General features: G+C 44.7%; 1 protein-coding gene across 3 annotated transcripts in view; it reads right to left on the bottom strand.

Moving 5' to 3' along the window:
* Positions 1–27041, bottom strand: part of KMO (kynurenine 3-monooxygenase) — a 744737-nt gene that overhangs the window by 301744 nt on the left and 415952 nt on the right. For all 3 annotated transcript variants that reach the window (XM_083176397.1, XM_083176396.1, XM_083176395.1), the window contains one exon: positions 13497–13662. In XM_083176397.1, the coding sequence (XP_083032523.1) occupies positions 13497–13662 (166 nt within the window). The remainder of the gene's footprint in view (positions 1–13496; positions 13663–27041) is intronic.

Genomic DNA, 27041 nt, shown 5'->3' on the forward strand with positions numbered 1-27041 from the left:
TAAAGACAGAGAGTGGAAGTTTTCTTGAGGGGGACAATGTAATAGCAGATAATATTAATAATTATTTCTGCTCAGTATTCACTGCTGAAAGAGAGGGGAAGGGGCCACAATTAAGTTGCAAGTATAGTCAGAAAACTGAGGGAGAAACAAGTACATTTACAGAGGAGAAAGTCCTCACAGAACTCTCAAAACTGAAAGTGGATAAATCAATGGGGCCAGATGGGATGCATCCAAGGATACTAAAAGACCTCAAAGGGGAGCTGGTAAAACCAATAACAGAATTATTCAACCAGTCACTAGCTACTGGAGTAATCCCAGAGGACTGGAAAACAGCAAATGTAGTCCCACTGCACAAAAGTGGAAGCAAAGAAGAGGTAAGCAACTATCAACCAGTGAGCCTTACATCAGTAGTAGGGAAATTGATGGAAACACTCTTAAAAGAAAGAGTTGTAGAATATCTCAAAACCAGCAATTTACAGGATCCAAAACAGCATGGGTTTACTGGGGGAAGATCATGTCAAACAAATCTTATTGACTTTTTTGACTGGGTGACTAAAGTAATAGATCAAGGTGGGGCTGTAGATGTAGCTTATCTAGACTTTAGTAAGGCTTTTGACACTGTCCCACATCGCAGACTGTTAAATAAACTTGAAAGCTTGGGATTGGATTCTAAGATAGTTGAATGGATAAGAGCGTGGTTGCAGGACAGACAACAGAGAGTTGTAGTAAACGGAGTACAGTCAAAGGAGAGAAAGGTTACAAGTGGAGTACCCCAGGGATCTGTACTTGGACCAGTGCTTTTTAATATCTTTATTGGTGATATTGCAAATGGAATTGAGGGTAAAATGTGCCTTTTTGCAGATGACACAAAGGTATGCAACAGGGTAGACACACCAGGAGGGGTAAAACAAATGATTGATGATCTAGGTAGATTAGAGGAATGGTCAAGAGCATGGCAACTACAGTTTAATGCCAAAAAATGCAAAATCATGCACTTGGGTTGCAAAAATCCAAAGACTAAATATAGTATAAATGGCACTATAATGGAAACTACTGAGGAAGAGAGGGATCTAGGTGTCACTATTTCAGGGGACTTAAAGGCAGGTAGGCAATGTAACAAAGCAATGCTTGGTTGCATAGGGAGAGGTATCAGCAGTAGAAAGAAAGAAGTAATAATGCCACTGTATAGGTCATTGGTACGACCTCATCTAGAGTATTGTGTTCAGTTCTGGAGGCCATATCTCCAGAAGGATATAAATACATTAGAGACTGTACAAAGAAGGGCAACTAAAATGGTGCATGGCCTACATCACAAAACGTACCAGGAAAGACTAAAAGATCTTAATATGTATACTTTAGATCAGAGAAGGGAAAGGGGGGACATGATAGAAACTTTCAAATATATCAAGGGTTTTAACAAGGTACAGGTGGGAGACATTCTTCACAGGAAGAGGAGCAGCAGAACACGAGGACATGCACTGAAACTAGAGGGAGGAAGATTCAGGGGAAATTTGAGGAAGAATTACTTCACAGAAAGAGTAGTAAATAAGTGGAATAGCCTCCCATCAGAGGTGGTAGAGGCAAATACAGTAGTACAATTTAAACATGCTTGGGATAAGCATATTGATATCCTTACAAAAAAATAAGGATCAAATATGGTTTGAGGTAACATGTTTAAAAAAGGGGCAGACTAGATGGGCCAAGTGGTTCTTATCTGCCGTCAAATTCTATGTTTCTATGTTTCTATTAAATTGCCCCGGTTCCTCCTCATGTGCACAGGTAAGGTTGGTGTTAGGTTTTGGGTATACACCCGTAGCCGGGACTGCTGTTCAGAACAGCCACGGCGGAGTCCTACGCTACCTCTGTTGACCCCCGGAGTTGGGTGACCGGTTCCTGCAAGAGCTAGGCTTCGCCTGTAGCCGCCACATTTGGGAGGGCGAGTTAAGCCCGCCCTAGCTCCGGTGCAGCCAGGAGTTATGTAAGTACAAAGAACCGGGGACCCCCTCAGGGTACGGCCAAAAGGACAAACTAACTGAAGGACACTCACTGAATTTAAGGAAAAAAGGCAACTAGCCGAAACTAACTAACGCGGCTAAAAGCGCCAGCGACCTAGTCGCCACCCACTGCGACCGCGTCGCATACACAATAAAAATACACCACACCAAAAGCACACGACGAAACGTAACGCACGAACATGGAACACAGAAAAAACCCCTACAGATAACCCAAGATAGGGAAAACCGAAAACCCAGCAACTGCTGGAATAACCCTCTAAATACCAGAATGGAAGGTAAAAAACAAAGATAAAGAAATGCCCAGGAGGGCAACTTGCAAAGAGGCAAAAAGAACCAGGTCCCCTACAGGGGAACTTACTGCTCCGGGAACTGGCAGGAAGCCAAGGAGGTCTCCACGCAGCAGCGGCACCGACAGGCAGGGGAAACAGGTGCAGGAGGGATCAGGCAGATGACAGCTGACTGAAGCTATCACCAGCACGGTCTGACTGGGCCAGCTCCCTTAAAAAGGGAGAGTGTCCAATGGGTGATGCCTGCCTAATTAGAACTAGCTGGGACAGCGCGCGCTGCACAGCGTCCTGCAGCGGGGAGAGACACTTCCGCCGCTTGTCCCCCTTGGCGTCCTCCGTTGCCCGGCAACCCCGGCGGCTTCCGCCGGAGGTTGAGAATTGGCGTCCCTGGTTGCTGAGCAACCAGATTTGACGCTCGATGGAAGACGGGCGGCCGGGCACCTTTTGATAGCCGGAGCACTCCCCCGGCGTCTACTACCTGCGGCCTCCGCCGCAGATCTCTTTACAGCGTCTCTGGTTGCTAAGCAACCAGACGCGACGTTTGGGGCAGCCGGACACCCCTTCCCTGCCGGGGTGCTCCTACGGCGCCTAACAGTACCCCCCCCCCCCCTTGATGAGGGGTTATCAACCCCTTACCACCGGGTTTAGCAGGAAAGTCCCGAAAGAATTCCATCTTCAACCTTGGGGCATGTAGGTTCTTTTCAGAGACCCAGGACCTTTCTTCCGCACCATACCCCTTCCAGTGCACCAGAAATTGGAGAGATCCACGCACGAATTTGGAATCAAGGATTCTTTCTACCAAGAACTCTGGTTGCCTGTGTACATTTACTGGAGCTCTTCCCTGAATGATCTTCCGAGGAAACTTTTTTGAGACTTTCACAGGTTTCAACAGAGAGGAGTGGAAGGTATTGGCAATCCTGAGAGATCTAGGAATCTGCAATCGGAAGGCCACAGGATTCACTCTTTTAATAATGGTGAAGGGACCAATAAATTTTGGTCCAAATTTGGCTGAGGGTTGTCGAATCTTGATGTTTCGAGTAGACAGCCAAACTCTCTCACCCACCTTGAAAGTGCAAGGCCGTCTTGAGCGGTCTGAAAAAACCTTTTCCTGGAACGCAGCTTTTTTTAGAGCAGAATGTACTTCCTTCCAGATTATTCTTAATCTGGAGGTGTTGGAGGAAGAGACTACTGGCTCTTCTGGCCCCAGGGCATTGGCTTTAGGGTGAAACCCATAAACCACAAAAAATGGTGACACTTTGGTGGATGAATGATAAGCATTATTATAGGCAAACTCAGCTATGGGCAGGAACTCTGACCAATCATCTTGAGTTTTAGAGACAAAACAGCGCAAGTACTGCTTTAAAGATTGGTTGAGTCGCTCAGTTTGCCCATTGGATTCTGGATGGTAGGCAGAGGTCAAACTGCATTTAACCTTTAAGGCTGCACAGAACTTCCTCCAGAATTGGGCCACAAATTGAGGCCCCCGATCCGACACAATGTCCTTGGGCAGGCCATGAAGTCTGAATACATGACGCAAAAATGACTTAGCCAGTATTTCAGCCGAAGGCAACTGGGGCAATGGAACAAAGTGAGCCATTTTGCTAAAACGGTCGATAATGACCCAAATTACTCGAAAACCAGATGATACGGGAAGATCGACCACAAAGTCCATGGCGATGTGCGACCAAGGCCTGGGGGGAATGGCTAAAGGAATCAATTGCCCAACCGGCGCAGTTCTGGGAGTTTTATATCTCGCACAATCCGGGCATGAGAGAACGAACTCCCTCGTATCCGCAGTGATGTCAGGCCACCAAACACTCCGAACAAGGAGTTTCAAGGTCTTTTTAATTCCTGGATGTCCTGCAATTCTACTTTCATGAAATTCAGCTAACACCTCTTTCCTTAAAGACGGTGGAACAAATAAGCGTCCAACGGGCACCGAACTAGGCGCTTGGTCCTGAACCTGGAGAAGTAACTCCTGTAGGGTCTGTGTAAGACCAGAATGAATCCGTGACCCTGGAAGAATAGGTAACAGAGGCTCTTTCACCTCTTGTTTAGGAAGAAAACTGCGTGAAAGGGCATCTGCACGGACATTCTTTGAGCCTGGCCTAAAGGAGATAATAAAATTAAAGCGTGTAAAGAATAATGCCCAGCGGGCCTGTCGTGCATTCAGGCGTTTAGCGGATTCGAGGTACTGCAGATTTTTATGATCTGTAATTACCAAGACCTGGTGTTTGGCCCCCTCCAACCAGTGCCTCCATTCCTCGAATGCCCACTTAATAGCAAGCAACTCACGGTTGCCCACATCATAATTGGCCTCTGCCGATGAAAATTTCCGCGACATGAAGGCGCACGGAAAGAGGAATGAGGAGTCTGGATCCCTCTGGGATAATACGGCCCCTGCTCCTACCTCTGAGGCATCTACTTCTACCACAAATGGCAGTTCTGGATCCGGATGTTTCAAAATAGGTGCTGAAACGAAAGCTCGTTTCAGCGCAATGAATGCCTGTTCCGCCTGCACAGACCAAACAGAGGCATTTTTTGTGAGGTCCACTAAAGGGGCAACCAGATCAGAGAATGAAGAAATGAACCGCCTATAATAATTTGCGAACCCCAAAAATCTCTGGATGGCCTTTAAGCTTGTGGGTCGCACCCAATTTAAAACTGCTTGCAGTTTTTTAGGTTCCATGCGGAAACCATCAGCAGAAATGATATATCCTAAAAAGGATACCTCAGGAACTTCAAACTCGCATTTCTCGGGTTTGGCAAAGAGATGGTTTTCGCGGAGTTTCTGAAGAACTTGTCGAACTTGCATCCGATGCTCCTCGAGAGTTTTGGAGTAGATCAGAATGTCGTCTAAATAGACTACCGCAAACCTCCCCAAGAACTCTCTGAGAACGTCATTGATGAAGTCTTGGAAGACCGCGGGCGCATTAGACAACCCAAAGGGCATGACCAGGTATTCATAGTGCCCTGTTTGGGTACTAAAGGCCATCTTCCATTCGTCCCCAGCTTTAATGCGAACAAGATTATATGCCCCACGAAGATCTATCTTAGAAAAGACTCTAGCGGAGCGAAGTTGGTCAAAAAGGACCGAAATCAAGGGTAATGGATATGTGTTTTTGACTGTAATCTTGTTGAGAGCCCTGTAGTCGATACAGGGCCTGAGTGACCCGTCCTTTTTGGAAACAAAAAAAAATCCTGCACTTAACGGGGATTTGGAGGGTCTAATGAAACCTTTGGCAAGATTTTCTTGAATGTACTCCTCCATAGACTGTGTCTCGGGCCCAGACAAGGAATAGAGCCTAGCTTTGGGGTACTGCACATCTGGCAGCAAGTCTATGGTGCAGTCATAGGAACGATGGGGTGGAAGTTTATCTGCCTTGCCTTTAGAAAAAACATCGGCGAAGTCCGAGTAACTGACAGGGATTCCCTCGAGTAAAGTAGTTGCCATCAGTACCGGGTGAACCAAACAATGGCCTGAGCATTGATTGCCCCAGCGGGCGATCTCCCCGACCTGCCAATCCACTTGAGGGTTGTGAACCTTTAGCCATGGATGTCCCAAGACTATAGGTGCTGCGGAGCAGGAGGTTAAATAAAAGGAAATTGTTTCCTCATGAAAGATACCTACCACCAAACGCAATGGAGGTGTCTGAGAAGATATAACCCCGTTGCCGAGAGGACTACCGTCAAGACCCCTCATGACAAGTGCCTTGTCCAGGCTTAATTGGGGAATCCCAATTTTCCTAGCAAAAGTGATGTCTAAGAAATTCCCGGCAGCCCCACTATCGATGAAGACGGATACCGGAGTCTTAATACCTTCATACTGAATCTCTGCAGGTACCAATAGCGCGTTACGAGAGGAGATGAGTTGCAGACCACAGTGAACCCCCTCAATTTTCACTTGGTCCGGGCATTTCCCGACTTGTTTGGGCAAGTGCGAAGGAAATGGCCTTTGTTACCACAATATAGACTAAGTCCTGAGCTCATCCTCCGTGCTCTCTCATCTGGGGAGATACGAAAAGCCCCCAATTGCATGGGTTCATCCTCCTCTTCGGTCGGGGTATACCCGATTGAAGTAGGTCGAAGGACAGCCCCTCTTTCTGATCTCTGTTCCCTGAGGCGCCGATCAATCTTTATGGACAATTCCATAAGTTTATCTAGGGTCTCAGGTGCAGGATATTGAATTAGACTGTCTTTGATTGCATCTGATAACCCTTGCCGGAATTGGCTCCAGAGAGCTGGGTCGTTCCACCCACAATCATTGGACCAACGGCGGAATTCCGTACAGTATGCCTCTGCAGGGTTCTTTCCCTGTCTCAACGCACGCAAGTGGCTTTCGGCCAAAGCCTCTCTATCTGGATCGTCGTATAATAACCCAAGAGATCTAAACAAAGCATCGACTGACCGGAGTGCTGGATCCTCAGGTTTAAGCCCAAAAGCCCATGTCTGAGGGTCACCTTGGAGTAATGATATTACCAGCCCTACTTGTTGTCGCTCCGACCCTGAAGACTGTGGCCTAAGCCGAAAGTAAAGTTTACAACTCTCGCGGAAATTAAAAAAATCTTTGCGGTTTCCAGAGAAGCGGTCAGGAAGATTCATTTTAGGCTCAGGGACCGTTACCGGTGAACCCCGAGGTGCGTCCTCTTGAGACTTAACTCGTAACGACAACTCTTGGACCATCTGAGTTAGGCCCTGGAGCTGGTTAGCAAATGCCTGAGGTGAGGTGGGGGTAGTAGGATTCATAGCTACTGTTCAAACAATGACCAGGGAACCTCAGAGGGTGACACCCAACCACCTGACTGATTTTTTTTTTTTGTATGGCCGGTGATAATGTTAGGTTTCGGGTATACACCCGTAGCCGGGACTGCTGTTCAGAACAGCCACGGCGGAGTCCTACGCTACCTCTGTTGACCCCCGGAGTTGGGTGACCGGTTCCTGCAAGAGCTAGGCTTCGCCTGTAGCCGCCACGTTTGGGAGGGCGAGTTAAGCCCGCCCTAGCTCCGGTGCAGCCAGGAGTTATGTAAGTACAAAGAACCGGGGACCCCCTCAGGGTACGGCCAAAAGGACAAACTAACTGAAGGACACTCACTGAATTTAAGGAAAAAAGGCAACTAGCCGAAACTAACTAACGCGGCTAAAAGCGCCAGCGACCTAGTCGCCACCCACTGCGACCGCGTCGCATACACAATAAAAATACACCACACCAAAAGCACACGATGAAACGTAACGCACGAACATGGAACACAGAAAAAAACCCTACAGATAACCCAAGATAGGGAAAACCGAAAACCCAGCAACTGCTGGAATAACCCTCTAAATACCAGAATGGAGGGTAAAAAACAAAGATAAAGAAATGCCCAGGAGGGCAACTTGCAAGGAGGCAAAAAGAACCAGGTCCCCTACAGGGGAACTTACTGCTCCGGGAACTGGCAGGAAGCCAAGGAGGTCTCCACGCAGCAGCGGCACCGACAGGCAGGGGAAACAGGTGCAGGAGGGATCAGGCAGATGACAGCTGACTGAAGCTATCACCGGCACGGTCTGACTGGGCCAGCTCCCTTAAAAAGGGAGAGTGTCCAATGGTTGATGCCTGCCTAATTAGAACTAGCTGGGACAGCGCGCGCTGCACAGCGTCCTGCACGCTGCCCAGCGTCCTGCACGCTGCCCAGCAACATAGCAGCGGGGAGAGACACTTCCGCCGCTTGTCCCCCTTGGCGTCCTCCGTTGCCGGGCAACCCCGGCGGCTTCCGCCGGAGGTTGAGAGCTGGCGTCCCTGGTTGCTGAGCAACCAGATGTGACGCTCGATGGAAGACGGGCGGCCGGGCACCTTTTGATAGCCGGAGCACTCCCCCGGCATCTACTACCTGCGGCCTCCGCCGCAGATCTCTTTACAGCGTCTCTGGTTGCTAAGCAACCAGACGCGACGTTTGGGGCAGCCGGACACCCCTTCCCTGCCGGGGTGCTCCTCCGGCGCCTAACAGTTGGTAGTGGCACTCGTGGGTCTCTTAGAACAATGAAGAACAACAGACACCAGCGTCTGGCAACGTTTCGGTTTATTACCGCTATCAAGCCTCAAGTGACAACTGTATAACAAACAAATATATACCCACTCACAATCACCTGTGCACCTCGGTCTCACACTTCCCTCCGTCGGTCCAGGTCCAATGACGTCACCCCAGGCGACACACGCCGGCCGGCGTGTCCGGACTGCGGCTGGGTTGCTATGCGACCGCTTTCAACAAAAACATGAAAAGACATGTGTGATCATAAAATACGCAATACAAAGGATCACCATGCGAAGCGTGGGGAATTACCCGCTATTAGATAACAATATAGGCTCCAATGGTATACATATATTGGCCATAACAGCATTACAGTGCAATGTTAACAAAATCACAATATAACGTTAGAATAGCAAGGCATGCTAGAATAAACTGTTTGGACGGAAAAAACTACAGAAAGCAGTGAAAGCTGCATGCTTCATTGAGACCAAGCGGGTGCACCATGTTCAGTCGGTGTATCCACTTGGTCTCTCGTTGTAGCAACAATTTGTCCCGATTGCCACCACGTCTGTTTTTGGGTATATGATCAATGATCTTGTATTTCAGGGTGGCTAAGCTATGCCACTGTTCCCTGAAATGTCTTGCTACAGGTTGTTCTGTATTAACAACTTTGCCCTCCAAGGATGCTCTAATGCTTGACCTATGTCCTGCCATTCTGGTTTTAAACTGACAGGTGGTTTTACCCACATAGGTCAGGCTGCATGGGCATCTAATGTTTATTTTCAATATGTTTTTGAGCACATTTCAGCACTTGTTTATGGTGATATTTTTTGTATCCCTCTACAGGTCTCGCCTTAGTCCTGTTGCCCAGCAACCAGGACGCCTGTCGGTAGACACATGATGTGAGAGCGAGTGACGTCTCCGTTACGTGGGTATCCAGACAGGAAGTACATGGAAGTGCGAGGCATACAGCACGGGGAGACCAGGGAGGAGACTCTGATGTACAGTCTATTTAGGTAAGCCTTTAATGCATTGTACCTTGTTCTATCCTTGACAACGGAGTAAAATCCGAAACGTTGAAGTAATCTGCGTTTGTGTCCAATTATTTATGAAATCCCCAGGAGTGCCACTATTGCCATATCTATCTATCTATCTATCTATCTATCTATCTATATATATATATATATAGTCCTGTTTGTCCGGCACTCACAAGGATAAAAGGTTTACTGCCGGGGTGCCTTCATCAGTAATAGTATATACACGATACCCCCTGGGTTTTCAATCCAAGGAGAAAAGCGGCACTCCACGGTCTTTTAGGTAAAAAAGGTTTTAATCCATGAAGTGACCAGCACAGCACTATCTGCACTGTAGTACAAGTCTTGAAGAAAAGACCTATGTGGTCTTGAAACGTCGACTTATATGTACTGAACGTATCTTTTTAACTTCATGGATTAAAACCTTTTTTACCTACAAGACCGTGGAGTGCCGCTTTTCTCCTTGGATTGAAAACCCAGGGGGTATCGTGTATATATATATATATATATATATATATATATACACAATTGCAGTCAGTCCGGCACTCGACCTCTTCTCCGTCAACGACCTGGGTGCCCTCCGGGAGGTAGATGTAGTCACAGTAGCTAGCAAGCAGCGGCACTCGACAGGGTTTGCAAAAAGTGTCAAAAGGTGGTTTTATTGTTACCAACGTTTCGGGGCTCCAAACTGCCCCTTTGTCAAGGTGTACACCTTGACAAAGGGGCAGTTTAGAGCCCCGAAACGTTGGTAACAATAAAACCACCTTTTGACACTTTTTGCGGTACTCTTTACCTAGCACGGCGCCCATCGCGGGCATCGCGGCCATCGCATGCACTACAGTAACGGGTGTGATGCGACCGACGCGATGCCCGCGATTTCCCATAGGGATCAATGTTAAATTTTTCTTCACTTCAATGCCTCAATGGATGCGATTTTGCCATAGGAAGCAATGTTAAATGGGCCACAGAGCCCAAATAGGCACCCTGTACAGTGAAATGGCCCCCAAAATTGGTAACGACACCCGCACGATCAACGCGAACCCGAAGCGTGGCGAGCGCAGCGAGCCCGCGAGGGGCGGCGGTACGCGTCCTCCGACCTTTTCATACCCCCACTATCCACGTCGGCGTGGAGTTGAGAATAGAATAGTGTGGCGAGCGTAGCGAGCCACCGAGCCCGAAGCGTGGCAAGCGCAGCGAGCCCCGCGAGGGGACGCGGATACCTTCACAGGTAAACGCGTCCCTTCACGGGCTTCACAGGTATCCACGCGCGCTCACCACGCTTCGGGCTCGGTGGCTCGCTGCGATCGCCACACTATTCTATTCTCAACTCCACGCCGACGTGGATAGTGGGGGTATGAAAAGGTCGGAGGACGCGTACCGCTGCGCTCGCCACGCTTTGGGTTCGCGTTGATCGTGCGGGTGTGGTTACCAATTTTGGGGGCCATTTTACTGTACAGGGTGCCTATTTGGGCTCTGTGGGCCATTTAACATTGTTTCCTATGGCAAAATCGCGTCCATTGAGGCATTGAAGTGAAAATCGTGTCCATCGAAAAATTTAACATTGATCCCTATGGGAAATCGCGGGCATCGCGGGCGTCGCATCGCACCCGACTTTTTAGTGCATGCGATGGCCGTGATGTCCGCGATTTTGTTCCCCCGATGACCGCGATGGACATCGTGGGCGCCGTTCTAGGTAAAGAGTACCCTTTTTGAAAACCCTGTTGAGTGCCGCTGCTTGCTAGCTACTGTGACTATATATATATATATATATATATATATATATATATATATGATGTAGATGGGGGACACACACTCCTCAGTAGCAAATAAGTAATGGGGTGTCGTGCCATTGAAATTAATATGCATTCCATCAATAGAGGGATATTCTCCCAGCCAGAGACAGAGGGGGCCAGCACACTCTTTTATCATAGGTCAGCAGAATAATTTATTTATCATATAGCACAGTGATCCATACTTAGCGGTACAGGAGCTTATAAGATAATGGCTGAAGACAGCAACATGGATGAATTCTACACTTGTGCATTGCTCTTTATGGTATCCTCTCAAAATCAGTCTCTTTTCTCTCTCTTTCGTGGAATGCACACGGTAATAAACATCCATCCACGACCTCTTCATTTCAAATAACTTCAACCTGCTGGCTTTAACAGAAACATGGCTCTCACAATCAGACACTGCCTTCCATGCATACACACGGTGACAGTAGAGGAGGTGGGGTTGAAATATTAATATTCCAATCCTTCACATACACAGTTCTTCCACAGGCTCCATCACTGACATTCACATAATTTGAAGTACATTCTATCAGAACTTACACTCCTTTCTCGCTGCGTGTTACAGCTATCTATTGCCCACCTGGGCAACCCACACGATTTCTGGAAGATTTTTCTTCCTACTTTCTCTAACCTCCTCTATTGGCCTCTTCCAATGGACTGACTCCTCTACTCGTCCAGAGAGCCACTGCCTTGATCTTGTATTCAATAAGCTGTGCTCAGTGTCTGAATTCACCAATACTACTTTCCCTCTCACAGATCACAACCTTATCACCTGCATGCTCTCCTCTAGTACTTCAAACTCTAAAACACTGAAATCCCTAAATCCACCTCAAGCCCGTAGAAATATTAATGATATTAATTTTCAAGAACTATCCTCCTCTCTGCAACAACAGCTTGCACATATTTCTGCATTCACTACTCCTGAGATGGTGGAATCACACCTAAACCTAACTCTCACAACAGCCCTGGATGAAGTGGCTACAGTAACCAACCACACTCCACATAGGCCTAGACGCCAACTGTGGCACTCTAAATTAACTACAAAATCTCTCAGGGAAAGTTGAACGTAAATGGCATAATCTCACAGTCCAATGGATTTAATCACATATAAGACTATCTACAGGTCCTACAGTTATGTAAACTGCCAAATAAACATATTTCCAAACTCTCACTTCTGCTCAAGCTTCTAACCAAAAACATATTTTTAATACATTTAAATCACTTCTCAACCCTCCCTCATCCAAGCCACCAGCCACTATCAATGCATAAGATCTTGCTTCCAACTTCAGGATAAGATTGACAAGATCAGAGATTAATTGGTATGCTCCAGCTCAGTTGGTGATCTGCTCAATTCCCTACCTGAGCCCTCTTACTCATTTACTTCATTTTATTCCACGAGTAAAGATGAATTATCTGCACTTTTCTCTTCCTCCCACTCTACTACCTCTCCGCTTGACTCTATACCATCAAAAATAAGTAAATCTCTGTCTCATGTGCTCATCCCAACCTTAACTAAAGTCTGTAACCTCTCTTTCTCTAGTCGTGTCCTTCAAACACGCCGTTTTTACTCCGATTCTGAAAAAGACAAACTTCTGACCCATCTTCTGCAAAGCTACTCTGTCAGTCACTTCATTGGTTACCTGTATTCTACTATATTCATTATATTTTTTTTTTACTTACACACAAAGTCATAAACCAAACTACACCAACATACATCTCTTCTCTTATCTCAAAATATCTTCCAACCCGACCTCTACGCTCCTCACCAAATCTGTGTCTCTCATCCACACTCATTACTTGCTCTTATTCCCATTTGCAGGACTTTCTTCAGGCTGCAACCACTCTGTGGAATACCCTCCCAAGCATAATAATAATCCTCCAGTCTTCAAACCTACAAGCGTTCCCTAAAAACTCACCTCTTCAGGGAAGCTTGTCCAATTCCAGAACCAGTCATTTAACTTTCATATACTGTTCCTATCTAATCACATCCCCTCTGTACAGTCCACACATATCCACTCTCTTTCTTTTTCACATTTTCCTCCTGACCCATGGCCAAACTGCTTGGTCACCATATCGTACAGCACACCAGGAACCTTCGCATTTTGGGGTTTTAATGCAATAAAGAATATCTATCCTTATGTATCAATCACTATTTCCCTGTAGATTGTAAGATTGCGAGCAGGACCCATACCTTTTGACTGTCTGTAAACACCCAGTTTGTTGTATCACTGTCTCCTATTGTAAAGCGCAACGGAATATGCTGCGCTATATAAGAAACTGTTAATAAATAAATGGCCCGTTTCAGTATGAATATACCTTATTTATTTGGCATAGCATAGTATGTTATTTAAAGTTTATCTCTTACCTCTTCATTCTTTGGAATAATGGTCAGTTCCTTATAACCATGAGGAATATATACATGACTGTAATTGAAGCGTGTCTTTTTCATGAATTGCTTTCGTACAACAGAGAATGCACCATCACATCCCATGATCAAATCTGCATTTGTCTGCATTAGATTTTCCTCCTTCCTAAAACATAAATGTAAAAGTATGTCCATTTATCACATAAATATTCTGTTTAGAAGCTTGCCCAGGGTTTTTATTGTCTATAAAAGAATGTCCATTAGTCAATCTTGGTATGTCCCATATCAACCCAAAGCAGAGCAGGGCAGAGCTATGCTCAATTTGAAAATGTGGGGTGTCCAGTAGTTTTGCTCTTACCTTCCAGACCAGCACAGATGTAGAAAATGCCTAATTTCTGCTACTTAGGGAGAAGCAGGAGGGACAATGACCTCCCATTGCCTCATTCTGGATCTCATAATACCTATGTAGTTCTGCCGATGATTATAGTGCATCTAAAGTCAACTTTATCTATGGGGTTTAGAAGGTTAATCCTTTTCTTATATTGTTTAGTTTAATTATAGATGACTAAAGATTGACTGAATTCCTGAAAACAACTCCAAGACAGAAGCTACAGAATATGAAGCCCATTAGGAGAGTCAAAAAGTTATTTATTTATAAAGGTGGATTACTTGAATGCACAAGCTTAACACTATTTGTGCATACGCATATACAATGACACTGATTTAGGTGGTGGTTGTGGGTTATATTAATTGACATTCTGTAGCATTCTGGAATGGTAATTATGTCCACAGGCATCTCAAGTATTCCAGTGCAACCTATAAAAGTTGTTAACACTACTGTAAAGGCCCCCATACACTAATACAACTTCTCCGAAGGGAGAAGTCCTCCTCATGAACTGCCTAGTAGCTTACTAGGAGGATCACATGCTATTTGGCACTTGATGTGCCATTTTTAATTTAGATAAATCACACTCAATTTAACACATGTAAAACTCCCAGGGAGCTGGAGGTAAAAAACCCATTCAAAGGAACAGAAGGCTGCTGATTGGCTGAGTGGCCACCCGTTATTTTGTATGTTTTTTTTAAATACTTTTGCCTGTCTTTCACCTCGGATAAAGGGTGGGGAGAGTGCCACTCCTGCCCGATGCTCCCAGCTGTACAGATAGGATGTGATAAATTGTGGGCGATCAAAGGCACCTGCGATGTGTCGTTAAAATGGGCTGCACATAAGACTTATCTTAACAGCTGCCTGTCCAACTCAACTGGTCAGATGCGCACAAGACCATGCATCGGATTGGATGTCATACACATTTGATATGTTCTGATTTTACCCAATTTCTTGGCTTAATCCACTAAAAATGGGGTGAAATCCGACCCAATTTGCATAGTGTATGGGGCCATAAGAGACCAAAATGTGCACCGCTGGGCATTTTATGCATTAAATTACCTATGACAGCCTGCAATATATGACAGCCTGCAATATATAATGCTTATTGTTCAGTGGCCGTCAGTGTTACCATGTTACATGTTACAACAGCCTAGTGGATTGCAATTTTACACCATATTTTAAATAGGTAAAGCAATTTAAACGATGTGCTTATATTTGCACCATCTGTTTTTGAGAGGGGATTTCCGTGCCGAATAAACGACACTCATGTCGACAATGAATGGGAAATACTATTAAAGTTGAAATTAGTGACAGAATTAATTGGAGCTGGATTTAAAGAAATATATTTAAAGAAGTTTTCTAATTTAAACCATGAGAGGCCACTGAGTTTAAGACATGAATCCAGTGGGTCTCGCGCTGGAGAAGTGTTTTAATTCTGTTACCACCGCAGACAGGGAGGGGGACATGTTCAACTATTTGGTGCCTTAAATCGGCCAGTGTGTGTTGGTGGGCCTTAAAATGACAGGCCACCGGCTGGTCGATGTCCTTACCGGCTAGACAATTCTTGATAGCTGACCGGTGGGCTGTTGCTCGCTCCCGGAAGGGTCGACTCGTTTGGCCAACATATATAAGTGCACACGGACACTTGATAATATATACCACAAAGGCCGTGGTGCATGTGATAGCCTGATTAATCTTATATCGGTGACCGGTTTTGGGGTGTATAAAAACCGAACCCGTGTCCATGTGTCGGCATGCAGTGCATGTCGGACACCTATAGCATCCTGGAGCTTTGATCTGAGTATTAATGGGGATGGTTGAATTTAAATTCGTTTTTACCACCAAGTCTCGTATATTACGTCCCCTCTTAAAGCTAGGCATCAGGGTGGTTTGAGAGAAACACGGGAGGTCTCGGTCACTCGTGACCAGTGGCCATGTGGCTTTTAAAACCCGCGGTAAGGCCACACTAGTGGATGAGAAGGTGATCACTAACGGTATTCTTTTACTGGTATCTTTTTTGGTATTACAGGTTAATAATTGTACTCTGGGTGTATTGAGTACCTCCTGTTTTTGTCTTTTAAGTACCCTGTAATCGTAACCGCGTTCCAGAAATTTTTTAATAACCACATTGAGAGCCTCATCTAATTGGTCATGGTCACTAGTTATTCGCGCAATGCGCAACATCTGAGACCGAGGTAGACCCTTCTTCAGACTTGGAGCATGATGGCTACCATGGTGAAGCAGGGTGTTGCGGTCTGTAGGTTTTGTAAAAACCGTAGTTTGAATATTACCCTCCTTCAGATGTATTGACACATCTAGGTAATTGATCACCGAGGGGTGGCATTGCATTGTAAGTTTGATCAGGTTATCAAGTGCATTGATATTATTAACAAGAGTGGTGAGTGCCTCCATGCTGTCACCCCAAATCAGCAATAAATCGTTGATGTATCGACAATAAAATAATATGTTTTTGGAAATATTGTTTTGTGAAAAGAAAAAATTGGATTCTTGAGAGAACATAAATACATTTGCTAGCGACGGGGCCACTTTGGACACCATCGCACAACCGGTTAACTGCAAATAAAAACAACTATTATGCAGAAAATAATTTTTAGTGAGAATAAACTCCAATAATTCCAAAAACAGAGGAATGTCCAGACCATCAAATCCATTGGAAACAAGGAATGTTCTCATGGTGGCAAGTCCTTCGGTGTGGGGGATGACAGTATATAAGTTGGATACATCCATTGTGCATAATAATGCTTGAGCCGGGATATTTTGCAATTGTTGTAGTTTGATCAAAAGTTGAGTGGTGTCCTTCAGGAAATGGGGTTGTGACATGACAAGTGGCTGGATGAGTGTGTCCAGAAATTGAGATATGGGTTGACAGAGGAAATTGCGGGCGGATATGATGGGGCGGACCGGGGGGGTTATTACTGTCTTTGTGGATTTTGGGAATGGAATATATCACAGGGGTAATGGGGAAATCGGAGGACAGGGTCTTGTGGGTTTTCTTACTAATGTGGCCTTCTTCCAGGGCATGTTTTAAGATGGCATCCAGTTGTTTTTTAAAAATAGGTGTTGGATCACCTGGTAACTTCCTGTAGGTGGTGGCATCAGCCAGGTGGATATCCAGGTTTTGGATATAAGTGGCACGATCCTGGACTACTATGCCACCACCTTTGTCCGCCTGTCGCACAATTATATCCTCTCTTTTAGACAGCGATTGTAAGGCCTGTTGTTCACCTTTCGAGAGGTTATGGTGACGGCGAGGCTGGACTTTATCCAATTGTGAGATGGATGAGTCCAATAGCCGGGATAGAGTATATAAGATTAATCAGGCTATCACATGCACCACGGCCTTTGTGGTATATATTATCAAGTGTCCTTGTGCACTTATATATGTTGGCCAAACGAGTCGACCCTTCCGGGAGCGAGCAACGGCCCACCGGTCAGCTATCAAGAATTGTCTAGCCGGTAAGGACATCGACCAGCCGGTGGCCCGTCACTTTAAGGCCCACCAACACACGTTGTCCGATTTAAGGCACCAAATAGTTGAACATGTCCCCCTCCCTGTCCGCGGTGGTAACAGAATTAAAACACTTCTCCAGCGCGAGACCCACTGGATTCATGTCTTAAACTCAGTGGCCTCTCATGGTTTAAATGAGAAAACTTCTTTAAATATATTTCTTTAAATCCAGCTCCAATTAATTCTGTCACTAATTTCAACTTTAATAGTATTTCCCATTCATTGTCGACATGAGTGTCGATTGGTCGGCACGGAAGTCCCCTCTCAAAAACAGATGGTGCAAATATATGCACATCGTTTAAACTGCTTTACCTATTTAAAATATGGTGTAAAATTGCAATCCACTAGGCTGTTGTAACATGGTTTTTATGTTGAACACTGACGGCCACTGAACAATAAGCATTATATATTGCAGGCTGTCATATATTTTTGCATTTCTTGTGTTGAAAGCACACTAACTTGATCGTTTACAAGAGATGCACATATGTAGTTCTGTTCCATAATTTTAATAACTTTTTTCCTAATATGTAAGCACTTCGTCACATTAATAACAAACTTTGCCACTTTTTGATATCTAATATCACTAATATGTGCGCTCCTGTACGTATTGCAGGTTAAACGCACTCTGAATATGTCCCTCCACACTTCCCGTCTGCCAGTTGGAGCGGGTCACCTAGGCAACGGACTGACGTCAGTTGTCACGTGGAAACACAGCCGGAAGCCGGCGCCTCTGTGCCGTCCAGGATCAAGATCACGTGTGTGTTTATCTATTTAAATCAAGTTGTTCTCTATGTCTGTTGTGTTTCTGCACTCCACGTTTTGTTGAAAATGCTGACACGTTTTTCACTGTGAATTTTCCCACTGTGATGTGATGTTTTAATACAAGGTTGCTTTTTTCACTGAGAGTGCCGCCTCCAGTCTTCATTCATTTGTTTGAATACCGCTATTATTTATATATATATATATATATATATACATATATATACACACACATATATATATATACATATATATATATATATATATATATATATATATATATATATACACACACACACACAGATGGAGCCGGGCTCCCTCTTGCTGGCGAATGCTGGGATGATCTAAGGATCCCTAAAGCCAGCCCTCGGCTCAGACACTTAGCACAGCCACACAACTCACCCACCCCAATCTGTGTTCTGCGCCGTACTTAGGAACTCAGCCCCCCGGCTGCCCGAAAATAGCCCCTCAGCACCACACCACCACACTAGATGTGAGGCTGAGCTCCCCGGTTGCCTCATCAGCCCCACATCCAGCAGACAGCTCAGCCCCGCATCCAGCTGCTCAGCCAGGGATGGATGCAGCCAGGGAGCAGAGCTAATGGCAACAGATGTCGGAGAGCAAAATCTGGGGGGGAGCCTCTTCCGCCCATAGCCCACTCTAGAGCTGCTGCCACTGTGGGGGTCATTCTCCAGAGCCCGAAGCAGATGGTCTACATCCAGAGCACCCTGAAGGAGTGCGTCCGGGTCTCTTCCCTGCTGCCCACGTGGGGTGTGCTGGCTCTTCTGCCTGCCTAATCTACATGCTGCTGCTGGAGCCATGGAGTCTGGTTAGCTTTACTATTAAATACCTTGTATGTTGATCTCCCATCCTGTGTCCTGAGCCAGGGCTGGACTGGCCATCTGGCACATGTGGCAAATGCCAGAAGGGCCGATGGCCAGGTGAGCCGAATTTGAGTCCCACTTGCCGCTGGCAGCATCTGGAACTCTCCTCTCTTCAGCAGCGCTGGCTGCGGCTTTAAGGATATGGCCGTGGCTTCGGGAAAATGGCCGCCGGCCTCCTGCACTGAGGATCTGTCTAGACAGTGAAGGAGGCCGCTACAGAGGGTGGGGCATCCGGCGGGATGAGAGGCAGGAGGAGAAGCCAGGAAGTAAGCTTTTAGGGCCGCACTAATCCCGCGCTGACGCCACCAGCAGTGACGCACTCCTGCTCTGACCCCACGAGCAGAGCTGCACTTCCACTCACCCCACCAGCAGCACCGCATTCCCGCGCTGACCCCACCAGCAGCTCAGCACTACCGCTCTGACCTCACCAGCAGCGCCACACTCCCGTGGGGGGGGGGGGGGATTTGGAGGTACTATAAAGTGATATCTCAACCCTTTTAAACCCCTGCTCTCTCTCTGCCTCTGTCTTCTCTCGCTTCCCCTATCCCCCTCCTAACTTTCACTACTGCTCACCTTTTGCTCTCATCTCCTTCATGCTCTTTGTGCAGGGGGAGCAGCCTGTGGTGTTCTGTTATTGTGAAGGGGGAGCAGCCTGTGGTGTTCTGTTATTGTGTAGGGGGGGACAGCCTGTGGTGTTCTGTTATTGTGCAGGGGTGCAGCCTGTGGTTTCCTGTTATTATACAGGTGGAGTGGCCTGTGGTGTTCTGTTATTATACACGGGGAGCAGCCTGTGGGGTCTAGATTGTTTTATATTCTGTAATGGGCATTACGGTGTGTTCCATAATGTGTAATGGGTGTTACGATGTTTTCCATAATGTGTAATGCCTCCTTTTTCTGATGCCACGTCACCTTTACATGAGATCAGGCCTACACAGACTACTACAGGTGGGCCTGTGTGCTCAAAATGCCGATTCCTGGTCCCAGTCAGGCCCTGTCCTGAGCCACAGTGTCTCTATACCACCTGTGTTCTTCACCATTCCGCGTCCTCCCTCCCACCCTGCGTCCTACGCCACCCTGATCTCGCTCTCACACTCTTCGTTTTCCACCACCCTGCATCCCCCTCCCACCCTGTGTCCTCCTCCACCTTCCTGGCTGTGCACCACTACTTAAGTGGTTCGGAGTAGGGATGGATGCAAGCCCTGGCTAAGTGCCTCACCAGCCACTGACCTCACCGCACAACACTGGGTTCATGTATAAATAACCCTCTACAGTATATTAACTCTGTGGTGCAGTATGGTAATCTGTATAATGCTTATTATGCAGGTCACTTTTTCACTGCATAAGTGCTAATACTGTCTTTTTGTCAGACATGGTTTATTGTATATTGTCTGTGCTTTCTCCACAATAATGCATTGTGGCTGTGTTGGGTCTAATGTAAATCTCCCTCTCTTGCTTGCTGCAGTCTGAGAGTCAATTCACTTTCTATATGCTGGGTCTGATCCAACCTAAACTGTTACAAACACTTGCTGCAGTCTGGTTGTCAATTCATTTTCTATATGTCTATATACAGTATATAACTGACAAATGCATATCATAGACATTTCTGCCGACTAACTACTGACTCCTGTTTTACAAAATGCTTTTTCAAGGCTCAACCAGATGGTCTCCCAGAAGCAGTGACGTGCGGTGAGGTTAGGGGCTGGTGAGGCACTGGTTTGTAAACAGTGGTGCAAGCAGAATTTTTTTCTTACGTGGTACCAAAAATGGTCGTGGTCAAGTGTCATGAGAGGGTGTCATCACACGCAACTGGGGGAGTGGGTACATAACAATAGAGGCATGGCCACATTATTCCACAACCCGTAATGTCCATTACATTACGGGTTGTAAAGCACAACGGAATCTGCTGCGCTATATAGGAAACTGTAAATAATAAATTACATATTATACCATGCTACGTAATGCCCATTAAATATTACACCACACACTGTAATGCCCATTGCATAGTTTGCCACACTGTAATTCAAATGACACAATATGCCACACACCGTAATGCCAATGACACCACACACCACAGTAAGGCTTCTAATTACTTGCTGCCAGTGGTTTCTTGGCAAAGAAAGAGGGGTGGTGCCAATTGCACAAGACATGATACGGTATGTCATTACAGAGGACATCCTATTTGTTGTACATGCCTATAAGGCCATTGTAAAGCGGAGGTGTGATACCACTAGGCAAAAATTATCCAGAGAAAGTATAGAAGAAGAAAAGTTGTCCTGTGCATGGTGCACCTATTACAATAGAATAAAACTGTAAAGTACTGTATAAAAGAAAACAATAGTGACTTAAAAATAGAAATTAAAAAATAAATAAGTTGTATTAAAAATAGGTGGCAATTAGGCAGTGCACTGTACTCAGAGGAGTAGGCTATTAATTCACAACAACACTCGCCGTTTTACAATTCACACAAGACGCGAGGTAGTGGTAATATATTAACACACGGTCCGTCACGTCTCTCAGCCAGCCGGCTGTTTGTTCACGGACCGCTCACCGTCTCACAGTAAAGGCAGGACGAGAGGCAGCAGTGATATGCTAGCATGCGTACTATCGCGCCTCACAGCCAACAGGCTGATAACTTAGGCGGACCGTTCGCACCAACTTATTAAACTAGACAGATCAAAAATTTTTGTACATTTCAATGGGGAAAGGGGAGTGGGGGTAGCCCACGAAGTGTACAGTCGGCGTACGCTTCGCCAGTGAGCTTCGTCAGGACCAACCGGGGTGGTACCTGGAAGCTTGTTAAGTACCTGTGGGCTAATGAATATGGTAATTGGCAAGTGGTTGTACAATTCACTCATAGGTTGAGCGGTCTGTCACTCCTGATACTCAGACTAATAGCTGGATACCTCTTTGGATAATAATCAAACTGACACTGGTAACATTTATAAACAGTGTAATAATTTAAAAAATATATAATAATTTGAAAAAGTGCAAAAGCAAAAAGGCAGCAATAAGTGACTAATAGATTATATAGTTTATATTATCGCTTTAGGTAAACTATTAAATTTACGTCGCCTGGGTCCTACAGTATATGTCTAGGCTGCTAAGCGGACAGACAGAGTTAATTACAATACTCCTTTAAAGGAAAAAATACATAAAGATAATAAATAATTCTTAAAGAGTATTACTAGTCTCTGTGCTGCCAGACGGGCGGACAGATTTTATTGAGAGTTATATATTGCAAGATAAATAAGAACGAGAAAAACAGTACTTAAAAGGGAGTAGATTAATAATATTTAACATTGTTTGATGGGACTAATGTGGTGAGGAGGGGGGGGGTGATGTGCATGAGGAGGGATTGGGGAATTAATGTATTTATGCTTGGATATCTCATCATAGTCACAAATTAATTATGTGAAAAATGTGAATGTGTAGTTGTGACAATTGTGTTGGCCTGGCAGGTCCAGATTCCTTCCATATCTCCGTGTAGAGGACGCATGTGTGATATATTTAGACAAACATACCCCATACACGGGGAGAGGATAGAGTCTGGCCTCCAGAAAGATTTGATTATCACATTATGTGATGTGTGATCGCATAGAGAGAATATAGACGCATATTAGCGGTGAGAAAAAGAAGTGAGGTTTGAATATAAGAGATACAAAAAAGAGAGAGTGTGTGTGCATAAAATTCCTCTATTATAAGAGAGGTAAAGTAGGGAAAGCAAAATTAGTAGTGGTCTGAGTATATTCAAAATATACATTACAGAGAAAGACTCTATATAATAATATTACTAAGATGAATGTGATAAGCATATATTAAAAAACATATATGAGGAGAGAATATATCAATAAGGAATATAACAATAAATAAACATTAAAGATATGTAATGTCATCCAGCGTTCACAGTGAAGTCATAAGGTATCCATGAGTTTATGTGTTACATTGTTATGATCAACAAATAGTAATAGTCCCTATATGGTAGTGGGAATTACTCCGAGTCTTGGGAAAGATTTTAATCTCTCTAGAGAGAGAAAAAAGGAATTGAAAATGGTGATAGGGAAGATTACAAAAATACTGTATAGTTGTTTTCCTCATTGAGTCCAGATGGGGACATAGAGCCCATCAGGAAAATCAATCGGGTCTCTTGTTTGAGAAGTTCCCTATCCCAATCACCTCTTCTTATATTCATGGTGATCTTAGTCATACCAAATGCTTTGAGACCAGTTGGCATGCCATGGTGGTATTTCAAAAAATGTCTTGCAACGGTAGTCAAATACTTGAAGTTGGCCTGGTCTCTTGAGGCGTTTTTAATACTCAGCAGATGCCTCTTCTTAAAGGGTCTGCGAGTTTTTCCAATATAGTGCTTGCCGCAGGGGCATTCTAGATTGTATATAACCCCTGCGGTGTCGCATGTAATGTACTCCTTGATTTGCCAGACCTTGCCAAATTTGTCAGTGTAGGCATCACGAGGTGTCACATATATGCACATTCTGCATGTGCCACATTTGAAGGTACCCTTCTTTCTAATTTTTACGGTAGACCCTTTTTCCAAATGGCTATGCACCAAGATGTCTTTTAGATTCTTTCTGCGTCTCCAGCTAACGTCCACTTTATTGCCGAGGATTGCCCCAAGATCTTCATCAGTTCTGAGGATATTAATGTGTTTGTTCAGAATTTGTTGTACTTCTCGCCACGCCTTACAGAAAGTGCCCATAAAACGTATCTTCTCCTCTTTGTTAGGTGTTTTACTCTTGGGGACCAGGAGTTGTTCTCTTTTATATTTGTACACCTCTTTCCTGGCTTTTTGGGTGGATTTATTACTGTACCCTCTATTATGCAGCCTGGTGTCCAGTTCATCTGCCCTTTTGTTATATGTATCATCATTGGAGCAGTTAGGTCTTGTTCTGAGGTACTCTCCTTTAGGTAAACTCTTTATGACAGGTGGAAAGTGTGCAGTTTGATGGTGTAACAGGGAGTTAGTGGAGGTCTTTTTATGGAAGATGTCTGTGCTTATGGTACCATTGGCTTCAACACTGATTCGAAGGTCCAAATACTCTACCTCCCTTTGGCTCGCATGGTGGGTAAGCCTAAGATTCAGATTATTGTCATTCAATGATGCCAGAAATTCTTGAAATAGATTTAGATCTCCCTCCCATACTAGGAGCAGATCATCTATGTATCTTAGCCAAATGAGTACATGTCTGGTGTAAATTTCATTGGACTCAGTAAAGACTATGTGATGTGATAATCAAATCTTTCTGGAGGCCAGACTCTATCCCTCTCCCCGTGTATGGGGTATGTGTGTCTAAATATATCACACATGCGTCCTCTACACGGAGATATGGGAGGAATCTGGACCTGCCAGGCCAAAACAATTGTCACAACTACACATTCACATTTTTCACATAATTCATTTGTGACTATGATGAGATATCCAAGCATAAATAAATTAATTCCCCAATCCCTCCTCATGCACATCACCACCCCCCCTCCCATCAAACAATGTTAAATATTCTTAATCTACTCCATTTAAGTACTGTTTTTCTCGTTCTTATTTATCACCCTTGCTATATATAACTCTCAATAAAATCTGTCTGCCCGTCTGGCAGCACAGAGACTAGTAATACTCTTTAAGGATTATTTATTATCTTTATGTATTTTTTTCTTTAAAGGAGTATTGTAATTAACTCTGTCTGTCCGCTTAGCAGCCTAGACATATACTGTAGGACCTAGGCAACATAAATTTAATAGTTTACCTAAAGCGATAATATAAACAATATAATCTATTAGTCACTTATTGCTGCCTTTTTGCTTTTGCTCTTTTTCAAATTATTATATATTTTTTAAATTATTACACTGTTTATAAATGTTACCAGTGTCAGTTTGATTATTATCCAAAGAGGTATCCAGCTATTAGTCTGAGTATCAGGAGTGACAGACCGCTCAACCTATGAGTGAATTGTACAACCACTTGCCAATTACCATATTCATTAGCCCACAGGTACTTAACAAACTTCCAGGTACCACCCCGGTTGGTCCTGACGAAGCTCACTGGCGAAGCGTACGCCGACCATATACTTCGTGGGCTACCCCCACTCCCCCTTCCCCATTGAAATGTCCTAACATTTTTGATCTGTCTAGTTTAATAAGTTGGTGTGAACGGTCCGCCTAAGTTATCAGCCTGTTGGCTGTGAGGCGCGATAGTACACATGCTAGCATTTCACTGCTGCCTCTCGTCCTGCCTTTAATGTGAGACGGTGAGCGGTCCGTGAACAAACAGCCGGCTGGCTGAGAGACGTGACGGAGCGTGTGTTAATATATCACCGCTACCTCGCATCTTGTGTGAATTGTAAAACGGCGAGTGTTGTTGTGAATTAAGACGCGATAGAGCATTACAGAAAAATATTACCGGTGTCTCCCGGCTTACAGATAGAGTAAGACGGTGTGTCTTTGTGGAGCGCCCCGCATCCTATAGTACACGGGAACTAAGGAGACTGTCTTTTATTCACAGCCTCCTAGCTCACCAGACATTTCTGATTTCAGACATTGATTGCACCTCTAACTAGACAACATATATGTCACTATTATATTGAGAGAACTCTTGATATTTGGGAGTGTGGAGTCCCACGTCGCAAGCATACCTGTATCCTTTTTTAACAATTTTGTGTATGTTTTCATGTTCCGTGTCTTTTATTTTCGCCATACTCTTTTTAACCACATATTAATAAAGGTTATATTTTAATAAAAATTTCTTGAGGTGCACCACAAAGTGATATTCCTTCCTGTCCATAATTTTTGCTGTAAAATCAAAGTACACCTTCAATGGACTACAGAAATATATACCAAATAATTGTATGAGGGGCCACCCACCCAATTGATTCACTTTCTTTTCCTGTGTGATTACCAGTTCTTTTTCTTTTTCTACATATAGAGCACTACACAGGCTCATTACAGGAAACGTTGTTGCAGTCGTTAGTTATAAAATTTCACTTCAGATTGATTTATGGTTTGTATCTTAAAATGGTAAAAGTACCACCTATGTGTGGGAACTGTTGAACATGATAGGGTTGTGGAGCCACAATTGGTATATTATGGATTCATGTGGTCCTAATACCAGACAGATATTTTATATATGACCCGGTTGTGGCACAATATTAGAATCTATATATCTGATAAATTATTTAGGTTATTTATACTGTATATCAGATATGTCAGATAATATAGAAACACCATCTTCTGAAAAAATCCAACATTTAGTAGAGAGCTGCGGTCATAGAGGGATAACTGTTTTCATATAATATGTGCCTGGCAGCCTCGTGTTTATCAAGCCGGCAGCTGGGACTAGATGTTGTAATAGTAGTAGTAGTAGTAACAGTACGTTTATTTATAAGGCGCCACAAAGTGTCCGCAGCGCCGTACATAGCAAACAAAAAACAAATGACAAGGTACAGTAACGTACAGGGTGTGTTGAAAAATACAGTATAAAAAGGGGTATAGCTGGTAGAAATAAAATCAGCATCAGTTCAGAAGTAGGTGTCAAAATTGTCGAGGAGACTGAAGATGAAGTAGAGGAAGGGAAGAACAGGACAGGTGAGGTAAAGAGGTAGGGTGAGTACGTGAGGCAGGAGGACCCTACTCATAAGAGTTACCATACTAAAATACAATTGATAGACTATATAAGTATATGCACTGTGCAGTAAACGTCTGGTAACTGGCTTAACTTTCAGGCGATAATAACACGTGGGACCGCGCATCGCCATCGCTGCAGGGCATACACACGGAGCAATCTGTGCTCCTTTTCTAAGCGATCTAGTCAGATTGTTTAGAAAAGAGGCTGAAATTGCCCCGTGTGTATGCCCCATTAGTCTTCTGCTACCCTCACAAGGGCTGCAGGGAAGATGCGCTAGGTAAATCATTACAAAGTAACAATCACACAATCAAACAGTCAGTGCACTGCTCGCACACCGCTAGCCAATATGCACTTT

Source organism: Crinia signifera, chromosome 3 (genome assembly GCF_055691185.1).
Source record: "Crinia signifera chromosome 3, ASM5569118v1, whole genome shotgun sequence".
Classification (NCBI taxonomy): domain Eukaryota; kingdom Metazoa; phylum Chordata; class Amphibia; order Anura; family Myobatrachidae; genus Crinia; species Crinia signifera.